The 24,211-nt window shown below is 41.7% G+C and overlaps 1 protein-coding gene across 2 annotated transcripts in view; it reads right to left on the bottom strand.

Moving 5' to 3' along the window:
• Positions 1-5,288: 5,288 nt before the first annotated feature.
• STK32C (serine/threonine kinase 32C) overlaps positions 5,289-24,211 on the bottom strand; it is a 122,209-nt gene continuing 103,286 nt past the window's right edge. Inside the window, exons 3-12 of one of the 2 annotated variants that reach the window (XM_075288022.1) lie at positions 18,902-19,053; positions 16,853-17,026; positions 16,604-16,641; positions 15,958-16,047; positions 14,800-14,903; positions 13,554-13,670; positions 8,893-9,018; positions 8,354-8,485; positions 8,001-8,065; positions 5,289-5,536 (exon numbers count right to left, since the gene is read on the bottom strand). In XM_075288022.1, coding sequence (XP_075144123.1) covers positions 5,383-5,536; positions 8,001-8,065; positions 8,354-8,485; positions 8,893-9,018; positions 13,554-13,670; positions 14,800-14,903; positions 15,958-16,047; positions 16,604-16,641; positions 16,853-17,026; positions 18,902-19,053 — 1,152 coding nt within the window. In that variant the 3' untranslated portion in view covers positions 5,289-5,382. Of the gene's footprint in view, positions 5,537-8,000; positions 8,066-8,353; positions 8,486-8,888; positions 9,019-13,553; positions 13,671-14,799; positions 14,904-15,957; positions 16,048-16,603; positions 16,642-16,852; positions 17,027-18,901; positions 19,054-24,211 lie in introns of both variants that reach the window. The other variant, XM_075288023.1, reaches the window with a different exon arrangement.

The following is a 24,211-nucleotide window of genomic DNA, read 5'->3' on the forward strand; positions in this document are numbered from 1 at the left end:
CCATTGACACATCCGATGTGAGCATTCCCATTCACTGTATATGACCATTACCATGTGGGTATTACCTGTGGCCATACATTTGTACCTTTCCTAGGGGTAATGTTTTTGATTATTTTGCTAGTCTGCGTTTGGTATACCGAGATGGATTTAGTTCTGACGACACTTTCCGTATTATTTACTACCTACCGATAGATTTTCTAAAGCACACACCGGACTGGATATCTACCACCGTTAGCCTATAGTCTTCTATACGGTTTATTATGTTGGTAAGCTATGCATGTTAGTAGAATTTTTTGTTACAGTATTTGTTATGAATAAAGTTTGTTAAACATTCACTTGTCAAGTTTTTATTGATTCGGCAGAGAGTAATGGAGGGGGCGGTTACTGCTGAAATGATTTAGCCTAATGCTCTTGTAGGAAGTGTCCGGATTATCGTTTTTGTAAATAGCTGTGTCCGCCATTTGCTAAGTACTGGACTTCTGGATAGTCATGTGGGCGGAGCTTTGTATAATAATGTCCATTTTAAATAGAGCACTTGCAGCAAAGCCCTATGGGCTACTTCATCGGCCATCCTGGATTCAGCAGGACTGTCCCAGATTTCAAGCACTGTCCCAGCTTGTTATGTTAACTCCTCAGGATGCACATACAACACAGATGGAATACAATGGTGGAGCAGAGAGCTGTAAGCTTCCTGCTCTACCATTCATCTTGTTGTCAGTGGCTTTCTATACCAAACCAGAGACAGGGAAAGCCTGGGGAACCCTGAAGATATCTCTGTGGGGACACAGCTGAATTTTTTTTCCTAACAGGACTTCAGTGTGCGGGGGACACTAATAGGGCATTATACTGTGTGGAGGACACTGCCGGGACATTAGTTTGCGTATCAGCCCATAGAAGCATTATACTGCGTGTGGGTCACTAAGGGACATCACACTGTGTAGTGGTATACTATGTGGGGGCCACTAAGGGGGCATTATACTATGTGTGCCCCCTAAGGGTATGTTCACACTGAGTTTTTTGGAGAGTATTTTGACGTAGAATCTGCCTCAAAAAGCGCCTCCAAAAAAACTCCTCCCATTCATTTCAATGGGAGCTGCTACCTTTTTTTTTTCCGCTAGCAGAAAAAGGAACCCATTGGCGTGAGTGCCAAAAAACTCAGTGTGAATGGAGCCTAAGGGTCTATTCACACAGAGGAAAATGGCGAGGAATTTGGTGTGGAATTTCAGTGCTGAAAAAAAGATAGCAGAAAAAGGAACCCATTGGCGTCAAAATGAGCACCAAAAACTTCAGTGTGAATGGAAATCAATGGAGGCTTTTTTTTTTTTTTTTTTTTTTTTATCATCGCTGAAATTTCACATCAAATTCCTCACCATTTTCCTCCATGTAAATGGACCCTAAGGGTGAGTTCACACTACGTAAACGCCAGCTTATTCTAACGTAAAACACGTTCAGAATCAGCGCATATAAAGCAGTTCCATTCATTTCTATGGGAGCCGGCATACCAGCGCTCCCCATAGAAATGAATGGGCTGCTTTTTTCACTACGAGCACTCCCATTGAAGTGAATGGGAAGTGCCGGCGTATACGGCTCGGCATGAGCAGAGCTAGCCGTACACACAGGCACTTCCCAATCACTTCAATGGGAGTGCTCGTAGTGAAAAAAGCAGCCCATTCATTTCTATGGGGAGCGCTCGTATGCCGGCTCCCATAGAAATGAATGGAACTGCTTTATATGCGCTGATTCTGAACGTGTTTTACGTTAGAATAAGCTGGCGTTTACGTAGTGTGAATGAGCCCTAAGGCTGAGTTCACATGGAGTTTTTTGGTGAGGATTTTGGAGAGGAAAAAAATCCACTTCAGGAATTAGGAAATGTTTTTTGAAGTGTTTTTTTTTTTTTACATGAGGCTCAAAAACCGCTAGTAGTTTTTCCACCTCCCGTTGACTATTCTTGGAAGAATCTGCATGAAGAAAGGTCACGTCGCTTCTTTTTTCTGCTAGCGGAAAAAAAACACTAGTGGATTACATAGGACTCCATTGAGGCGGTTATTGGAGGCAGATTTTGAGGCAAATTCCACGGCAAAATCCTGACTAAAAAACTGTGTGAACTTAGCCTCAGGGCCTGTTCACACGGAGTACACGCGCGTGTATTTTGGCAAAATACTCGTGTAAAAATAAGACTCCCATTGACTTCAATAACATTGTACACGTGTATTTTGACGTGTTTTTTTACACATGTAAAAAAAATGTAATTGAAGTCAATGGGAGTCATAAGTCCCTGTGACACGGAGTATACGCTTGCTGATTCTGAACGTGTAACACGTTCCGAATCAGCGGCGTTAAAACAGATCCCATTGCTTTCTATGGGAGCCAGCATACGTGCGCTCCTCATAGAATTGAATGGGCTGTTTTTTTCCCTATTGCTTTCAATGTGATATGCGCGTATGGGATCTGTTTTAGCGCCGCTGATTCGGAACGTGTTACACGTTCAGAATCAGCAAGCGTATACTCCGTGTGAAGGAGCTCTTATTTTTATAAGTGTATTTTGCCAAAATACACGTGCGTTTACTCTGTGTGAACGGGCCCTTAGGGTAAGTTCACACTTAGTTTTTTAGTCAGGATTTTGAGGCCATAATCACATCAAAATCCTGACCAAAAAGACGACTCCCATTGAAATCAATGGGAGCCGCTCAGGAGCTTTTTCCGGGAGCCGGAAGAAACGGCTCCCGGAAAAAAGAAGCGAGGTGCTTATTCTTCAGGCCGAATCACGAGGCAACTTCCTCCTCCAGACTAGGCCCATTCATTGGGCCTAATCCGGAGCGGAGCACGTGGCTGGATGCCGGTGCAGTGTATCGGCTTTCAGTCGCTGCGACCCGGCTTTTGGATCGGAACCTCAGGCGATCCGATCCAAAAAACTCTGTGTGAACTGAGCCTCAGGGGACTTTATACTGTGTTTGGAGAACTAACTGTGTAAAGTCACAAAGAGATCATTATACTGTATGGAAACCACTAAGGGAACTTTATGCACTATGGGGTGCCCTAAGGGTATTATACCACAAAGAGGGTATTATACCGGAGCACAATAAAGGTGATTTATACTGTGGGGGTTACTTGTGGGGGCACCATACTGTGTGAAAATAAATAAGGGGGCATTATACTGTGCCTGGGCCACTAAGGGCCCCTTCATAACTGCTTTGAACCATGCAGCTTGACAAGTCTCCCCCATTATTCTTTAGCACTGCAGGGGTGTGGTGACAATGTACGCTAATCAGCCACAGCCCTGTCCTGTCTATACCACAGTGGGAGGAAGCTCCGGGATCTGCATTCGATTGTTTCTGGCTGAGCAGGTGTAATGGAGCCACAGGCTAGGTGTGGAGGCCGAGCTGCAGATAGGAGGTCTTTAGTTGTACTGCTTCATACACCGCCATACATTGCTCCTGCCCACAAAGGTCCGAAATGAGGGGCCCGATGAGGTTTCCAGATTGAAGAACATTGCAGATAAGAAGAACATTGGTGTCTCACAGGAAACCGCGAAAAGGTAACATAAGAGAGTAGAAGACCCTGCACCAGAAGATTGTGCCATGTACCTACCTCATAGCTTTCTACCTCAAATCAATATATCTATCTCCTATCTATCTACCTCACTTTTTCGCTTGTTTGCTGCAGTGCCCCCTTTCTTTTTTTGAATTATTTATCCATCTGTACAAAAAAAGTTCAGTATATCCCAATGTGAAGAGGTGGCAGCTTACTGTGGTAATATATACAGATACAATGTATGTCTGTGTAAGTGCAGCAGCCTCTGACACAGCACAAGACGTCTATAGAACAGAGATGGAATCTCCATTATTGCCATTATTGACACCTATAGATAAACTAATATGGTCTATGCACTAGATACATAAATCTTTGAAGTTCTTGGTTAGACATATTTGATCACACATTAGGAAGCCCGTCTGTCCCATATTTAGTGAATTGTTTTGTATGTATATTACAAGTGGGGTGTGGTTCCCTCCAATTGGACTTGCACAGGCCTATGTAATTGGAATAGAGGATGCCCTTCACTTCCCCATCTGGCCCTGGCTATTATAGGCAGGGTATGCTCTGAGTCCTACTTGTCCTGTGTTCACACTGCAGACTCATTGTGGGTCTAGGAGAGGTATGTCTATTCCGTATAGGGTCGCCTTGTTGGGGCAGGTGGGCTTCCTACTGTATAACAAATGTATTTAGTGTATAGACTATATTAGTTTATCGCTATGTGCCAATGATTTCTATAATGGAGTTTCCATCTTTGTCCTTGTGCTGCATTTTTGTATTTGTATCTATATAGTTGTGTCAGATGGTTTTTATACGGTTGATCCATCATGTCTACAAAGAACCTCAAATATATTGATAGTAACAAATAGTAGCACATTCCTCTGTGTATAATGTATAAAGCAACAATGTATTGTCATGTCTATTTATATAGCATTTAATGCCATAGTATTACTGCAATAGCAGCTTGCACTTGTCCTCTGTGCTGCATAGTGGCGGTTTTATAGTCAAGTTGATAGTCTGCTCTGTAGCCACTAGATGGCAGTATTATCCTACTATTGCTGGAGATACAATGTAACACTTTATATTGCATTTCTATATTTTTATGTTCTGACTATGAAACAAAGCCGTAAAGCGAGATCCGTAGTGTACAGCAATGCAATGACTGATCCACACCAGGAGAGGCACGAATACAATTTCCGATACTTTATTCAATAGTTGAATTAAAAATGTCATTTAGTTCATTAATATACAAGCCAAGAAAAAAAATGGTATTAGGGATGGATGAACTGTATGAAATACCCACCACGGTCTGTACTTTTGCCTCCTGTAGGGTCATCCAGGTGGGTGGAGGGTGCTTGTATAAACTTATCCGTACATAGGTAGATGCAAACCTCCGAATGATTGCCAGGGAAGGGAATGCTTTACTAGGCAGCCATGATTCCCAGACCATCCTGAGTCCATTCAGTCCTTGTGAATGTTTGCATCTGCTAATATCTGCGTCCCTTTGATTCCTATGCCAGTACATATCATGGACCGCCATTACACCGACACTCTCTCATACAAGCTACGCCAGTGCAATGACTGGAAAAAGCACAAACCTCTCCTATGTAGTGAAAAGGCATCTTCAGATAGAATGTAACCAGATCTAAGATCCTCCATCTTCTCACAATATCCCTGTAAAAATCACGACCGATGTATCGAAACAGAAGCCACAAGGAATCGGATTAGGATTGCTAAATGCACCTTGTATTTTCAGTGGATTTCCGTTTCATTAAGTCTTCATTTATGCAACCTGAGAATGACATCCGTGACCTGTGACGCATCAGGATCAGGTTCCCAGGGGCTGGATAACTAGTTGATGCTGCTGGTAGAAGAACAAACAGAGACGCACATGCTGAGGGTGGAATTTTCTGCTTCGTTTTCTGCTTCTGCCTCAACCGGGGCCTCTGCCTCGTCTGTGGACTCCAGGCCCAGCCGAGCTCCCATTTCTGGAGTCTTCTTTAGCCTGGAAAAAAAAAACCAGACAGTGAATAAAAATATGATGAGAAGTAGCGCCACACCTTAGAAAACCTTCAAACTTTCTCATAGAATCTGTCCATTGGAATGAGAGGTGCAATACCAGACACAACCTATGGACATGTGGGGCGCTGTTAATGTAAAAAAAAAAGTAGGCATGAATTTCTTATCCAGGTGCAAACCCTATAAAAAGGATTCAAGCAGTTTTTTGGGTTTTTTAAAGCCAAGGAATCCACTTTATAGGTTTTGCACCAGGATAAGTAACCCTGGGGAATAGGACATAAGCCAGACACTGGAAAACGTCTGAAGAGGACACTGGTGGCAAGGTGAGTATAACAGTTTCTTATTTTTACTCCCCTCCCCTGGGCCTCCACTTATTACACTCTAAGGAGACCCCTGGAGTATTATAGTGTTTTGTTAGTGGAAGACCCTTTAGTTTTGGAAAATCTGGGTCATATACAATTTTTTTCCAAATCAGATCGCTTATCCCTACGGCTAATATGCAGGGAAATGTCCCAAATCTTCCCCATTGAAAGATGTTTGCAGATCAGGCATGTTGATTTCCATCATGTCCAATCCTTTTATTCTCAGGGGTGATAAGCTGCTACCTTTTAGCGACTTAATTCCCTCTTCTCAATAAAGACATATATGTGCTTGGCCAAGTGGAAGTGACAGGAAGAATAAGAGTGAGCCAAAGACGGATTTGCAGTCAATGGGAACTGAACTGCAATACCGACCTCCGGCCACTAGAGAACCTCTAGAGCAGAGAACCAACTGCTTCCAGCTTTGTGCACTGTATAGTACACAGACCTAAGGCACCTCTGAACAGCGTTGGCCCTGACCAATCAGATACTTATGGCCTATGGTGTATTGTTTAACTTAAATAAAAACCTCCTATTAATTAGTGTTTACAGCTCCTTTACAGACCTGTGTGTCTCCATGGTAACAGACTACAAAAGACAGTCCCCTGTCCCCAACTTCTAATATACATACTTTGTGCTGGCAAGGACTTAACCAAATCTATTTGTAGTCTGTTACCATGCAGACACATAATTGAGCCTAAGAGCTGCAAACACAAAACAGAAATACATTTCTAATCAAACACAATAGCATGATCTAGTAAATGTATTGGTTTCACATCACATGCCCTCCCCATCATACCGAGATATCCGTATATTCTGTAGCTTTATATTGTAGTATACAGTGGGTCCGCGTCACTGCTGCAAGTGAGCAGGTTCACATTATAGTAACCTACTTACTGCGGCGCGCCCCCGCTATAGCAATAATGTTATTAACATGTCATGCTCGCCAGTACCAGAAGCCATGATTACATTACCAGAAAGCATTATTCTATTACCAGGCCATTACAAAACAGAAAGGAGCAGGCAGCGCCGGATATTCATCGACTACATGCAGAAAGATGGCTACTAAAAGGCGCCGTCATCCTAAAGACGGAAAATGAGAAATCTGCTAGAAGAACCACAAAGTAGAGATAACGGCGCAGATTACTGCAAGATTCGTGAGAATTAATGCTTTCTGGCATGGCTGGCTTTTTGTGACTCTACTAAAGATATTGGCTTACTGTCTGCAACCCATATCCAATCCTGTGCCTGCAACGCTCCCCTTACACTGTACAAGACTATAGAAGTGCACCACCAGGGGGTGCTGAGCCTAGAAGTAGACATCTGACAGTGCAGTGGTAGTGGAGACTAACCACACCAATATCTCTGCAACCAGGGCCAGAACTGACATGAGGCGAGATGAGCATCTTGCCCCAGGTGGCACTGAGGTGGGCAGTGAATGCCAAGCCGCACCACTGTCCCCAAGCCATGGATTGCACATTTCCCCTGACTTCCCCTAAAGAGTTAGAACATGTCCACATTCCCTTGTACTCTGATGGATAAGATGTATAATTAAGGTTACAGATCACTAATGCGCCGCCCGAAGCCTGTTCTGTACAGGATGTGTGCATCTTCTATTCTTCTCCCGGGTCCCGGCAATACCATGGAATAGGTCCCAGGAGCAGAATAGAAGATATACATAATACACAGGAAGATCGAGCAGAAGAAGGGAACATTCCTAACCAAGGAAAGCATTGTAATTTTTGCCTCAGGCAGCAGATAAGTTAAAATCAGCCCTGGCTGGGGAAAGTTACTGGCAATACTAAAGTATGCTGAATTCATCTTTACGACACTATATAACACTCCAGATCTTAGAGGACTGTCCTGTTTAGTGACCTGTCCTAGAACAACACTGTGTGGAATATATACAGCATAGAGAGACAAAGGTAGACAATTGCTGGGGATACTAATTGACCATATCTTTGAGACGTCGCTCATGTGACTATTGCAGGGAATCCAACAATAATCTTAATATTACGAGGACACAGGTGTCATACAAGGTCCTAATATGTGGTCCCCCTTTAATAATGGCTGCTATCATACAATACTTACTTCTCACGGTTGAAGATGACAAATTCTTGCTGTATTGCATCCAGGCATTCCTGCAGATAATCATCCTGTTGATACAAAGTCATAGACATCATTAGAAGAAGCTAAAGTGACACATTTATAAGAGAAAAACCTACAATACATCAAAATATATATTATCAGAATTGTAAGAATATTTTATAATTTGATCCAGATTTAAGCCAAAAAAAACAGACCCTCCCCTCTTCATTCCCTGGTGATGTCAGTTCAGTTCAGACGAATCTCAGGAGGCAGAATTATATATAATATTACTATATAATGTGTGTACAGTATATAAAGGGCATGTAGAGAGTGAATGGAAATGTAGAGGCACTTACTGACTGCGAGCTGTCCTTACTGTTATCCCTGGACTTGTTCTTGGCCAATCTCTTCTTCTTTTTATGGAGCGGTCTTGATTCTAAGATCATCTCTTCAAGCTCAAATGTAGGATCACAATGTAACCGGCCTTTCTGTAGAGAAGAAAATACTAATAAAAGGAGCCTACACATTACAAAGTCACAGTATACACATTCTATATATTCATGCTGGCACATCCAATCATTAGCAGTGTAGCGGGTTCATGGCAGACAAGTCTTAGGCTGATTCCCACGTTGCAGAAATGCAGTTTGTTTTTTGTTTGTTGGGTTTTTTTGAGCCAAAACCAAGACTGGCTACAAAAGGAATAGGAAATATATAGGAAGTTCTTATACGTCTCCCTTCTGCTCAATCCACTCCTGACCTCGACTCCAAAAACCGCATCCAAATCTACAACAAAAAAAAGCTACGTTTTCGCAACGTGGGGCTTCAACCCACGTGACTGAGATTCCTCTACGTAAGGTTTTACCACGATGTACATTTGAGCAAAAAAACGACTTGCATTTGGAACAAAACCTGGTTCCACTTTCTTCTCCAGTATATCCTCCCAGACAATATCTGAGAGATACGCTGACGTCTGAATATCCAGGAGGCGCGAGCAGCGATGTTCTGGGTTCACGGTCAATAGCTATCAGAGGAAAAACATATAAAAGGTTAAGTCAGTGCAAAACGTGAACGGCTAATAACACATAAAGCAATGGTTATTTCTAGAATGTTCTGCTGATTCACTTGTCAATGGGCAAATATTGGTTTTGAGAAAATAATCAGGTGGGGGAATTTTTCCCCCTTCCCAGCTAAATTGACTTTCACTCTACAAGTTTAGTTCTATCTGATTTAAGGTGACAGGTATCAGGTTACACATGTCTATGGAGGGAGACAGGTGAGACCAGTCTATAGAAGTCTATGGAGGGAGACAGGTGAGACCAGTCTATAGAAGTCTATGGAGGGAGACAGGTGAGACCAGTCTATAGAAGTCTATGGAGGGAGACAGGTGAGACCAGTCTATAGAAGTCTATGGAGGGAGACAGGTGAGACCAGTCTATAGAAGTCTATGGAGGGAGACAGGTGAGACCAGTCTATAGAAGTCTATGGAGGGAGACAGGTGAGACCAGTCTATAGAAGTCTATGGAGGGAGACAGGTGAGACCAGTCTATAGAAGTCTATGGAGGGAGACAGGTGAGACCAGTCTATAGAAGTCTATGGAGGGAGACAGGTGAGACCAGTCTATAGAAGTCTATGGAGGGAGACAGGTGAGACCAGTCTATAGAAGTCTATGGAGGGAGACAGGTGAGACCAGTCTATAGAAGTCTATGGAGGGAGACAGGTGAGACCAGTCTATAGAAGTCTATGGAGGGAGACAGGTGAGACCAGTCTATAGAAGTCTATGGAGGGAGACAGGTGAGACCAGTCTATAGAAGTCTATGGAGGGAGACAGGTGAGACCGAGTCTTGGCCTACATTCAAATGAGCATGGTCCAAAATACACATTTTTCATGACCATTTTGCATTAGAGGGGTGTCTGTTTTCAAGGATTCTCATACACTTGAGTGTTTTGAGGCAACCATCAAAAAAAGGACATGGGCTGTTTTTTGACAGTCCATTAAAATGAATTGTCAGGTGAATATCCCCCTTCACATATGCAGTCATCACATACACAATTTTCATTGTCCTCAGAATGGAAGCTTAAGCTTCTACTGCAGTTACATAGGAAGTTTCTATCACAGACCAAGTACTTTATTCCTATCAGTACTTCTCTATATATGTCCTGCATAGTCCTATGGCTTTTTCTGAGTGAGGGAGATAAATATGGAGCAGATTCTCCTTTGTCAGCATTGTATGGCAGCTAGTGTCTTTTCCAAGCTCAGGGACAACTGCAAACTATAGAGAAAGACTGTAAAATAATGCAAAATACAAGTCAGATAATGGCCAGACATCGTGTTAGTTCCCTTGTGCATTCACATGGCAGCCAATCCTGCTTTTAGGTCTGAATTCCCATTGGTCTTGTTGACTGGTCCTGCCATATAAACATATGAGGTCAATGTTATTACATGGTGGACACGGATATGAGCAGCTCGAGTCCGGCCCATCCACATCAATGCTGACATCTAACAGCATATACTAAGTGTTCCCTATATCACGATGTACAATGTTTCTGTGACAACATTCCATACATATAACCTCTCGGGTCACATTTTTGCCATACCGATAAAACCTTCATCATTGTGAACAATGAACAGAGTTCTCAAGGCTGGAACAGACAGTGACTAATATCTATAGAATATTCAGCGTACAATATGTATGTAATACAAAGACCCCAGGGCCCTTCTCCTGTATTGTCCTGAAATCTTAAAAACCGTCATTTTCCCGATTTTATATAAATTAATAACTTTCCACTCTAGAGAACTGATCTAAAATAATTGGATAAGTCACTACCTGGATCTATATCATCTGATCGACGCTGTCACCCTGAGCATTTTTGGTGTTTTGTTTATCCAAATCTGTTCCGCTATTCGAAAGATATAAGCCCTTTTACTGTTAATGCAAATGAGAGTCCACTAGACAAGTGAGTGGTAACACTGCGGTTTCTCTGTGTGATGTAAGTCATGCAACGTTACAGCCCACTTGGCTAGTATACTTTAATTCGTATCAACCCAAGGGCTTATATCTGTGGAATAGCCTATTCAAGCAGATTGCAATGCATGAATTCACGATCAGATGACAGAGGTTTTGTGTGTAGTCTGTTACCATGAAGACATAGAGACCATATGAAAGGTTTCTTCCCCTTTCTGTTATTACATAGTATTTAATATCTTTCCGTTAGATATTCCAGGAGTGAATGGGTTAAGATCAGATCTAGAGAAGAATTGTTAGAAGACATGTTGCAGGCGTAAAACAGCTTGCCAATTCCTTAGCAGAAGCCTCTGTCATTTTGACAACATTTTTCACCTCCTTCTAACATTAAATATGGTCCAATTCACACTTTGCTTTCACCGTATTATTTCTCGCCAGTAGGTGGTGCCGATGAGTTACTGAAATTCTCAAGTGGCAGGCGATAAAAGGCAATTTCAGAGCACAGACCGTCTACTTTGCATGTTGTATACTCATTTTCCCCCAGATTTTATCCCGTATAAAGCAGTCTCCATCCGCCGCTAAAACTTTGAATCAAAGTATTTGCTGGTTTTCGAGAGAACGAATTTTACTTCCACCGCGTTTGAAGTCTGCATAGTGCGCAACTTCAGAAATCAGTGTCACAGCTGGCTGCCAAAATACTATATTTCATGCTTCAATCACATATTGTAAAACTAGTTATTTCTAGCTTTTAGAGAGCCCAATTTCACAGTAGTCTACGTTTTCATACGGTGACTGAAGTATACACTTTATCAATGGAAGCCTGCCTTGATATTACAGCAGGCTGCGCCCGGCCAACATGTCCAAATTCTTCTCAATATTTTCAGAGACCATCTAGAATCTAATGATTCTACTGAAACATTTCAGAATGGAATGGTAACGGATACTATATATTACACAGAGGTGTTCTTGAATATAATATTCATGAATACTATGTTATACAGAGATGATTAGAATCTAATGATCGTGGATAATATATTATACTGAAACATTCTAGATTGTAATGGAAACGGATACTATATATTACACAGAGGTGTTCTAGAATATTATGTTCATGGATACTATACTATACAGAGATGTTCTAGAATATAATATTCATGAATACTATGTTATACAGAGATGATCTAGAATCTAATGATCGTGGATAATATATTATACTGAAACATTTTAGAATGTGATGGATACTATATATTACACAGAGGTGTTCTAGAATATAATATTCATGAATACTATATTATACAGAGACTATCTAGAATCTAATGATCGTGGATAATAGATTATACTGAAACGTTCTAGAATTTAATGGTATTGGATACTATATATTACACAGAGGTGTTCTGGAATATAATGTTCATGGATACTATATTATACAGAGACGTTCTAGATGATCTGATGATCGTGGATAATCTACTGAAACATTCTAAAATACAATGTTGATAGACACTATATATTTAACAGTGGTGTTCTGGAATTTTATGTCTAGGGATACTAGATTAAACATAGATGTTCTAGAATATAATGTTCATGAATACTATATTATACAGAGACGATCTAGAATCTAATGATCGTGGATAATATACTATATTATACTGAAACATTCTAGAATATAATGGTGATGGATACTATATATTACACAGAGGTGTTCTAGGAATCTAATGTGCATGGATACTATATTATACAGAGATGATCTAGAATCTAATGATCGTGGATAATATACTATATTATACTGAAACATTCTAGAATATAATGGTGATGGATACTATATATTACACAGAGGTGTTCTAGAATCTAATGTGCATGGATACTATATTATACAGAGATTATCTAGAATCTAATGATCGTGGATAATATACTATATTATACTGAAACATTCTAGAATATAATGGTGATGGATACTATATATTACACAGTGGTGTTCTAGAATTTAATGTCTAGGGATACTAGATTAAACATAGATGTTCTAGAATATAATGTTCATGGATACTATATTATACAGAGACGTTATAGAACATAATGTTCAGCAAATTGCAATACTATATTATACAGAGATGTTCTAGATTCGAATGATCATGGATAATATACTGAAACATTCTAGAATATAACATTGATGGATACCATATATATTACACAGAGGTGTTCTAGAATATAATGTTGATGGATGCAATATTATACAGAAACATTCTAGAATATAATGTTCAGCAACACTATATTATACAGAGACGTTCTAGATTCTAATGTTCATGGATAATATAATACTAAAACATTCTAAAATATAATGTTCATGCATACTAGATTACACATAGACGTTCTAGAATATAATGTAGATGGATACCATATATATTACACAGATGTGTTCTAGAATATAAGGTTTAGGGATACTATATTAGAGATGTTATAGAATATAACGTTGATGGATACTAGATACATAGACGTTCTAGAATATAATGTTAAGCAATGCTATATTATACAGAGACATTCTAGAATGTAATGTTCATGGATACTACAGATATACACACATTATGTATAGTGACTTTACCTTCCGTAGAAGTGCAATCATGTCTTTTGACCAGATGGATGAGTATTGGACAGTGACTGTGCTAAATAACTGAACAAGAGTTTCCACAGGATTGCTGGAATGGATGTCATACGGCCTCTATGGAAAAAAAGAGAAGTGACTTATAAACATATTTGACAATACTGCTGTCCATACACACTGGACTGATGGTTGTAGACTGTGGCCCAAATTATAGTTAAACAGTATGAAACTGCTCCAGATTTATCACAGTGACTATTACATTTTGTGTAGAATATCTATATCACTTTTTAGTTGACTTATTTTGAGCCAGAACTTTACGTCATCCTTGGTGCAAGGGGCCGCATTTAAGCCACGTTACTTTTTCCAAAATTCTGTGTCCCTTTCACAATACATCTTTAATTCAGCTGGTGTTTTTTTTTCTGGAATATACAGTAGCTGCAAATACTTTGTATAAGATAAAAGGGCACAGTTATGACCAAAGGGGCACTGTCGCCTAAAGAGAACCTGTCTGAAAAGCCTAATGATGTACATCATCTGATCGGCGCTGTCACTCTGAGCATTTTGGTGTTTAGTTTGTCAGAAACTGTTCAGCTATTCCAAAGATATAAGCCCTCTTAGCATTGATATCAAGTAAGGTATCCTAGTGAAGTGGGCGGTAACACTACTGATTCCCTAGATGTGTTTGCTCTTTTACCACCCGCTTGGTTAGTATTTGGATCAGAACTAAAAGGGCTTATATCTCTGGAATGGCTGAACAGATTCGGATATAAAAATAAAAAAAAACCCACACAAATTCTGATGATGTCATTTGGCTTTTCAATCCTGGTAAAGGGTTGTCTGGCTTATGCTTTATATGTCTCCGTTCCAGCACTGGCAGCCTAGTCGCTGCAGTTTCTGGTCCTTCCCATTAGTCATTATTTTATTGCTGTAGTAAAATGTTATCATTTACATTAATGGATTGCCGATCACGCAAGCGCACTGATGTTGCATTCACAAGGAGGTCTTTTCGGGGACTTTCATTCCCCTGTTCTCCTTATCTGTCCCCCAATGATTAGACTCTTATCCCTTGTCCTGTGGATATGGAATAAGTGTCCATAATGGACCCCCTTTAAGTTTGCATCGGTCTGTGCAATAAGACCAATGCAAACTAGTGCAGATCAATAAGTTTCTCATTGATCAGGAATCCCAGGGCTGACATCTGACTGGGTAATACAGGTTGATATTTTGATATTGAACATTTACTTACCCAGCCCCTGAGTAGCTCGAATGACATTATCCCTAGTGACCACCAGTCAACCTCAAAGGAGTAACCAGTCCCACCATTGAGAAATGACTGAAAAATCTCTGGGGCTAAAATAAGAAAGAAATCATGTTATACAATAGGCATGTACTTGTTATGTTGTGTACCTCTATATTGCGGCATATAGTGTGCAGAATATATGTATACTAGCAAAATGTGTACATAATTACCTGTATCTATGACCACACTATACAACCTACATTTAGGGCATAACTAAAGAATCACGGGCCCTGGTGTAAAATCTCAGCTTGGACTTCCCTCCACAGCTCCCATTGTACATTTCCCATTCAGTCTCCTTTTGGATCCACTATTATAACTTCAACACATGTCTGTCCACAAAAGCTTCCCACCATTGCCATACCCTCTAAGTGCCCCCCACATGGTATCATGCACCTAATGTGTCAAAGATTTTCTCCTTGACAACATGCTGCTGATCAATTGCTATTTTTGCCATTAAGGGGTTAACTTTCTCCTTTCTGACAGTGGAAGGCTGTGTATCATAAGCAGAAGTTATAGATTTATGATGCACAGACTGACGGCCATCAAAGGAAATCAGGAATTAAATCAAAGAAGCTTCACCAATCCTAATGTGTCGGGTTTGACCTGTGGGCCGTCTGACTTACCCTATAGTCACACTAGTCAACGAGGGCGTATGTGCCATAGATAATGGGGCTCTTGGACAGAGTAAGTGCAACCCTGACTGGTCCCGGCCTCTTTGACAGTGGGTGGGTATGACTTGTTTAGAACTACACAGAGGAACATGACAGTATGAATTTAAGGAAAGGTTCTTAACGTAGACTCAACCTCAGTCCTAGATAGCAAATTCTGCCCAATAATAAAGCGACCATCTTGCAGTGAGCCCCTCACTTCTGTGTATGGGTGTAGCAGAGCTTAAATTGACTCTAAGGTCTCACGTTGCGGAAAGGCCGCTTCTTTTGTTGCAGAGTCTGCTGCATTGTTTTGTTGTGTACTGTGATAACAATGTTGCACAAAATGATCATTGTCCAGATGAATGCCACACCTGGACGTCACTGACTACATGGAACGTTAGCGTTCTAGAGATCACATACATCAGCATAGTGGTTACATTGTAACCGTCCTTACCCATGTATGGCTTAGTTCCAGCCAATGCGGTCGCCCTTTCACCGTCTTTAATTATTGTTGCTACATTGAAGTCTGTGAGATGAGCGTGACCTGGGGATCGGGACAGAACAGGAAGTTCTCAGCCAAGAAAGAAGCAATGTAGCCGTATGCAAACACCCAATTAGTTATTCAGCGCACCCTTGCATGTGTTACAAGCTAATGTTGTGGAAATGCTGACTGATAAAAAAAAAAAAGAGAGAATAAAACTGAACTGGAAAAACAGCCAGGGAGTCAATTAAAGTCGGCTATGAAAAAAGAAAGAAAACTCATGTGAAATCCAAAAATTCCCATAGCTGACTCATTACAGATGAAGCGCTCTTTACTGCAGTGTGTCCTGGTTATTACACCTGGCATGTTGCGATCTACAAAACCAATGCAGAGACGCCTACGCCATCTGCACATGAATTTAGCCTTGGTAATCAGGTAATCAATGCAACTGGATGCCACGTCCATGGCTTTGCCGCCATTACTCCATCTAGATGAATGGATTCTAATACCCAATTGGGTTACATTAAAATAAAACCATAAGAGTCAGGAGAGATCTCAGATAAAGTAATAAGATCACGAGAGATGGTGCAGGAGCGGCTCGGAGGCCGAGATTACTGACCTTGTTCATCCAGCAGGATGTTGTCTGGTTTCACGTCCCTGTAACGTAATGAGACGAATGTTAGCTTCATGCTGAGCCACAAAGTTATACGTTACATAACAGGGATCTGCATTGCAAAATACTAGAAATCTAATTTAACAAATTTGCCAAAATTTTCCATGAGCGATATATAAATGCTTACATTCAATAATTTAATTAATTAAAAAAATTAATCCCCTTGCCCAGAGACAACACTTCTTCTTACTGTACCTATGTATTATATGTTGACTTCTTAGGTAATCTAGTGCCAGAGCCATCTCGCAGATATACAGCTTGACAGTCTCTTCTGTGAACTGGACATTTTGCTGTAGGTGATATCTGAGATCTCCGCCCAGGAGTAAGTCCACCACCATGAACATGTCCTCTTCATCTTGGAATGAGTACCTGAAAACCATAAATTATATAATGAAATTCTGGTGGTATCTGTTTATTGGAGGTATTTCGAGGTTGGAGTGGCTCATCTGGTGGGACCAGGCTTTGAGACAATAATGAACCCCAAGCAATATGGTCACAAGGGTCCGACCAGATAACAACCCCAGATTTAGAAGTTTTGCCCATGCTATCACTACAGGAACCTGGAGATGACGGGCCGCTCCCATTGCAATGGCTATGATCAGAATAACGTATCCCTCAACCAATGGGTTACATCCCCAAACCTCCACGACTGTCTGGGTTCTTCTGTTATCTACGTCCTTGTCCCTATCTTAATAAGCTGGAATTACCCGCTTTACCAATCATTGGTGACCTAATTCAGCCATTGGTTAGTTGTGATGGCATATTAAGCCATTTCCAGGGGTCGCAGGGAGTGCAACCATGATGGGGCCCATGGCCAGCTGGAGACAGCTACAACTATGACAGCAGACGGGGAAAGCCTAGTTCCTTAACCGCTATGCATACTAGCCCTTGGGAGGTGACTTCAAATAATAAATAGTTATACTCGCCTCTCCTGGGCTCAGCGTCCTCTCCAGCGGTTTTCCTTCTCGTGACTGAGGCCTGTGATTATGCCCTAGCGGTCTGATGGGGCGCGGCAGCGTAATGACATCAGTGCGTCCCCATGTGACCGCTAAGGACCGATCACAGGCCTGAGCAGGGACGCCGGGAAGATGGCCAAAGCTGCTGAGGACAGTCGGAGCCAGGATGCCCAGGAAAGGTGAGTATTAGTGTTTATTTTTATCCACCTTCCCTGGGACTCCGATGACTATACTCTGGGGTCTGCAAAAAAGTGTGCACCCACAAGACACTTGTTACGTCATTGGCCATTTCCTAGGGGTTGAGATAAGGGCAACGACGTAGATCGCAGCAGTACCTAGGAAGCAGTGGAGGTTTGGTGATGTAACCCATTGGAGTTGTAACCCCCTCCCCCCAAAAAAACAAAACACAACTCAATAAATGGTCTAGTTAATGAAGATCTTTGACCCAACCTACATTCTTGGTATCCTCTGGCTATATGATCAGCCATATAGCAGCAGCAGCAGCAGCTCACTATATACATGATATACAAGGTAGTAATATCATCCATTACATGTATATGATCATTTATATTGCAGCAGGCTATAAATATTATGTTGTCATGTAAAATGAAAACTACCGCCACGTGTGCAATGGATCAGTGGCAGGCGGGGTATATTACTAGTGAGGGCGTTACGCTATCTGCATGGCTTACAATGGAATATCAATGATTCCTGCTCTACGTCATGTCTTCTACATGGCAGGCCTAATGTACCATGCTGCTCCCTCCACTAGACACAGATCCGGGAATATTTCCCAGCGTTTAATCAATGTCGTATGACGTTCCTTTCAGAAAATTAGATTAATTTTAATGCATCATTTCTCAGTTGCCTGGGCCATGGCGTAGTCGGGTTTAACCCTTACAGGGAGTTAAAGGGATTTTGGCAATCAGCTACACGAGAGGATACGTAGGAATTTGTCGCATGTCTGGGGTTGTATTCCACCCCCAAATCCATGCAGAATTTGCAGAGATTACGGCAAAACACTGCAACAAATAAGCGTCTGGAATGCTGATGTTCTGCTCGGCCGAATTCCTCTTCACTTTCCGTCATGTGAATGTAGCCTTATTTTTTTCTGCATCCTGTTGCAATCTCTGCCTCCCATTGAAAATAATAGGAGACAGAATCTGCCTTCCCTTTCAGGGTCGGAATCCGTTCCCCAAATCTGTGGCAGATTCCTCCATGTGAACCGCAATGCAACAAAATATTTCAACTTCACACTTAAATGTGATGTAACCTAAAGACGTCTTACCAAAGATTGACTAAAAAGACGTGCTCAATCTCCTGTAAGATCTCCAACTCCCTGAATACGTTCCGGACTTCGTCCCGCTCGATACATTGTTGCTTATTCATGTACTTCATGGCATACATGGTTTCAGTGTCTTTCTTCTGGACAATGCAAACCTAAAATTCAGAAAAACATGTTATTTTTAGTATTTGTACAAATGAGTAACTTGTATTTAGCAAAAGATGAGTCGACCTGTAGAAAAGAAAAACCAATCCATCAGACGCGCGGTGTATACTGCGGAGACGTCTCGGCCGTGCTGCTGGCTCCGATCATTTCTCAGAGCAGTTGTCACGTCTTTATTTGGCAGGAGAACACAAAGTCATGCTCCAATCTAAGAAATACTCTGGGCAAAAGTGATAGATTGTGATATACGGTATACGGGGCCTGAAGGGCAAGGCATGGCACGAGGATGATCTCTTTGGTGTCCTCTAAATCCCCATGTCATAAACCAACCCTAAGATCTTATAGTAGGCATAATGTGGATTGTTCAACCTGTCCTGACTTATCTGCTTCAGTAAATATTTGCATTTGTGTTGTTCCTCTGTTATTCCTCCTGGAAATGTATAAATCATTGGCAATAAGATGATACCCTTCCCTGTCCTTACGCAGTCTGCATATGGACACACATCCAACTGGTAATACCAAGATGTCAATTTATTCATAAATTTCCAATAGGAATGACAGAGGAACATAACATAGATTCATCTGAATTGGGATCCCATGGGGTATGCAACTGAAAGACATGTCAAAAGAGGAAAACTTTTCTTACCACCAGTTCCAATTCTTTACATCCTTCAATGGCTGCCACTTCACTCCTACTAGCACAATTGGAATTTTTTTCTCTAACCCCCACCATTCCTGAGCAATCAGTTGTTAATTCCAGCACAATTATGCTCTCTACTGTCAGGTGAGCGGTCCCTATTCTGCTCCTAGCACCGCCCACCTGACAATAGAGAGTAGACTTGTGCTGAAACTTACAGAAATGATTGCTCGGGAATGGTGGGGGCTAGAGAAAAAATTCCAACTGCATCAGAATCAATGCAAAGGGGTCTATTAAAGGGTGTAATGAGGTGGAGGTGGTGATAAGTCAGCACGCATGGCTTCCACCTCCCATATATTTCTATAGAAGTTTCAGGTGGAATCCACTTGGGGCTTCGTTTTTTCTATAGGTGAATAAAATCAGCCACTGACATGAATAGGATGGAGGCGTCTTCAGAGGAGGGTTTTAAGGTGCCAATCCCCCTAAGAAAGACAACACCTGTCAACCTTCACTGTGGTTCTAATAAACTGCACATTTGTCTCGATATTGGATCGCGAGCCCTTGATGGATGAAGCCGTCTGTGAAATCACTAAGTTTTTGGCTGTGGGAGTTTCCGTAGCTGGGGTGGATGTGCCGCACGTCTGCGTTTTCGGCACATCCTTCCCCTGTTTTCGGCTGGAGTTATTGGGTTGTGAAAATAAGTAAAAACATTGAATATGAATGAGAGTAATGTGCAGAAAGAAGCCATCATCCATCAAGTGTGGTGCTCATCGAGAACACTTCCAGAAATATCACTCCTCCAGACTGCTGTGCATGGAACAATGGAGGAGGTTAGTTACTGCACAGAAAAACATTCATTATTGCACACTGACAGATACTTAATATGAGTTTTACACTGCAAGCCAGCAATAAAACATTCTGTCAGAAAATTAATTGAAAAAGGGAAGGATTTCAAGGTGCACACAGCGCCAAGGCACCTGCTCGAGTACCCGGTGAGGAAGAAAGTAGCCTACTAAAGCAGAACAGCAGTCATATCCTCAAGCACCAAAAATATTCATGGAAGGAAGAAACTGCCTCTAGCACCATCTATAGGGTGACTACCCTGTAAAGTCAATGTCTGACCCTTTAAACAGCTTTGAAACTAAGTTGCTTTATTAGTTAAAGGGGCTTTGCAGGGAGAAAATCTTTATTTTATTAGAAAGGTCTGTTATTTCTAGTAATGGGTTAATAAGTACATCCATATACCTTTAGCAGTGTTTGGAGCGGTTTCTGGGCGTCTCTGGTTGCTACTTCATCCTCTGCCTTTGTTTACCTGGTGTTAGCTTTCTGCTGTCGTGCTTCCTATGTAACTGCTGTACTAGTTCTCTCACACCCCATTGCAAACCCTCCCTGTCTCACTAAGCCTAGCTCTTCCCACCATCCCTGTCTCGCTAATACTAGCGATCCTACCCATTACTAGCCCCTCCCACCTTCGCTGTCTTGCTAATACTAGCGATGCCGCCCATTACTAGCCCCTCCCACCCTCACTGTCTCGCTAATACTAGTGATCCTGCCCATTACTAGCCCCTCCCACCATCCCTGTCTCGCTAATACTAGTGATCCTGCCCATTACTAGCCCCTCCCACCCTCGCTGTCTCACTAATACTATCGATCCCACCCATTACTAGCCCTTCCCACCCTCCCCCATCTCCCTAGCTAACCTATTCCACCCACTACTAGAAGACAGGAAGGGGGAGGAGACTTTCCCCGGACACAGGAAGGCTCAATAAGTATTGATATGAGGGGGGAGAGTGATGGTGACGTTCCATTTCGGAAGCAGTGAAACAATGTCAGGATGATCAGAAAGTGTCCCTGGGGTAATCACATGACCGCTCCAGAGATATGGGTAATTATAGATTTTTTTTTTATTTTTTTTTCATTGAAGTAAATTAGAAGTTAGACGGGGGGAGGAAATTTAGTTTAGGGGTTAATTCTCAGTTTATACTGGACAACCCCTTTAAGCCATCTACAGCCGGTTACAAAAATGGGGTTCTATCTGGATGTGTGAGATCCCGGATCTCTTACCTATAGATGGCGCTAGAGATATTGACCATACACATGTAGAGGCTGGAGGAGGTTTAATATAACTAAATAATAAAGCATTCCCCCCCCCCCCCCCCTGTCCCAGGTGCTCCGTTCTCCACCACCATTGTCCTTTCAGTCTCATGCCAGTGACTCGTGTCTTTCTAAACCAATCGGTGACCTCATCGATGGCCGGTAAGGAACTGGTGACATATGGGAGTGACATCATTGGTCCAGGTGCTGGAATGAGACTGGCACCGGTGGTGAACAATGAAGCATTGATGACAAGTGAGTATTGTTTTTTAGATTACCGGTATTTATATATTAAATCTATTTTTTTATATTATTATTTTACACCTTGCCCAACCTCCAATTCCTGAGCAACCCCTTTAAGACCCATGTTACAAAGTTTGGGTAAACTTTACAAGGCTGCTGGCTGTATTTGTGCATATACCGTACACTGGCGTTAGGCATTTCCATGCCATACTGTTATATTAATCCCCTTTGTAACAAGACTGAAAAGCTGACAGAAAAGGAAATATGTTAATCACCGTCTTCTTGAGAAAATCTGACAAGTCAGAGGAACAGAAGGAACAGATCAGTTGGTTACTCTATGAGAAGGAGCCCACATCAATCCTGTGCCAGCAAAGGCTGGATCCTGCACGACGTGGGCAGGCCAGACAGACAACTCTGCAGGCCATGTCCAAATCTCGTGTGGGGTCAAGGATAGAGGTAGAACCATATACTATGTATATAGTATATACAAGCATTGCAAGGACCAAAGCTGAATCCCTGACACAGAAACACAGCCAGCCAAGACGTTACATTAACTAAGCCGTCAGCTGTTTTTGGAAGAGAGTGAAGTCTTCACAAGGGACTGCTACAAATGAGAGATTAGTCTTGGACGGATTTGTACTCCTTGCAATTTCCGACCAGAACAAAGTCTACAAGTCTGGCACGACTATCACTGAGCTAAACTGATTTCCCAGGCAAAAGTCTTACAACTCTGTAAAACTTTTTTCAGTAGCCACAGTGGGATTATTATAATGGGATTGGAGCAATTCCGGTTTCAGGAACATTTCAGAACGATTGTATGAGAGGAAGCGTTAGAGGTCCTATCTTAGGGCAAGCTGTCAGAAGCAGCACCTTAGATATGATGCCAGATTCCGACTGGCCGGGATACAGTGTTATATGATCCACCGCCAACTTGAGAGCAAGTATACCAATTGTAACATCCCAAAAAAATAGGCTGAATCCATAAAATAAATGTAGCCACATGACTCGTGCTGCAATCTATTTGTAAAATGCACAAGTTGGAGCATTATGGGGTTGAAATCTAGGGATTTATGATATGTAGAGAGTCCAGTGCGCTACATAATCCAAGGAAATAGTATTTTAGGCTGATTCCTAACCCCACCCCCCACCCCAAAGAGCGAAACACAGTGCAGAACAAAAATACAGCAAAAACTACGAAAACTGAGGTTTTTGTCATGTCCAAAATGCCACTTAAACACCACATTGATGTCACAGTACAGAGATAATATACAGAGTGATGTCACAGTACAGGGATAATACACACCGTGATGTCACAGTACAGGGATAATACACACCGTGATGTCACAGTACAGGGATAATACACACAGTGATGTCACAGTACAGGGATAATACACACAGTGATGTCACAGTACAGGGATAATACACACAGTGATGTCACAGTACAGGGATAATACACACAGTGATGTCACAGTACAGGGATAATACACACAGTGATGTCACAGTACAGGGATAATACACACAGTGATGTCACAGTACAGGGATAATACACACAGTGATGTCACAGTACAGGGATAATACACACAGTGATGTCACAGTACAGGGATAATACACACAGTGATGTCACAGTACAGAGATAATACACACAGTGATGTCACAGTACAGGGATAATACACACACTGTTGTCACAGTACAGGATAATACACAGTGATGTCACAGTACAGAGATAATACACACAGTGATGTCACAGTACAGGGATAATACACACAGTGATGTCACAGTACAGAGATAATACACACAGTGATGTCACAGTACAGGATAATACACACAGTGATGTCACAGTACAGGATAATACACACAGTGATGTCACAGTACAGGGATAATACACACAGTGATGTCACAGTACAGGGATAATACACACACTGTTGTCACAGTACAGGGATAATACACACAGTGATGTCACATTACAGGGATAATACACACAGTGATGTCACAGTACAGAGATAATACACACAGTGATGTCACAGTACAGAGATAATACACACAGTGATGTCACAGTACAGAGATAATACGCACAGTGATAGCCCTAAAGCAATTGAAGGTTTATATGCTGTCTTGATCGGAAAATGTATCGCCATAAGTTAAGATAATGGGGTTGGTGAAAGGTCCTTTTTAATGGA

Source organism: Leptodactylus fuscus, chromosome 10 (assembly GCF_031893055.1).
Source record: "Leptodactylus fuscus isolate aLepFus1 chromosome 10, aLepFus1.hap2, whole genome shotgun sequence".
Lineage (NCBI taxonomy): Eukaryota > Metazoa > Chordata > Amphibia > Anura > Leptodactylidae > Leptodactylus > Leptodactylus fuscus.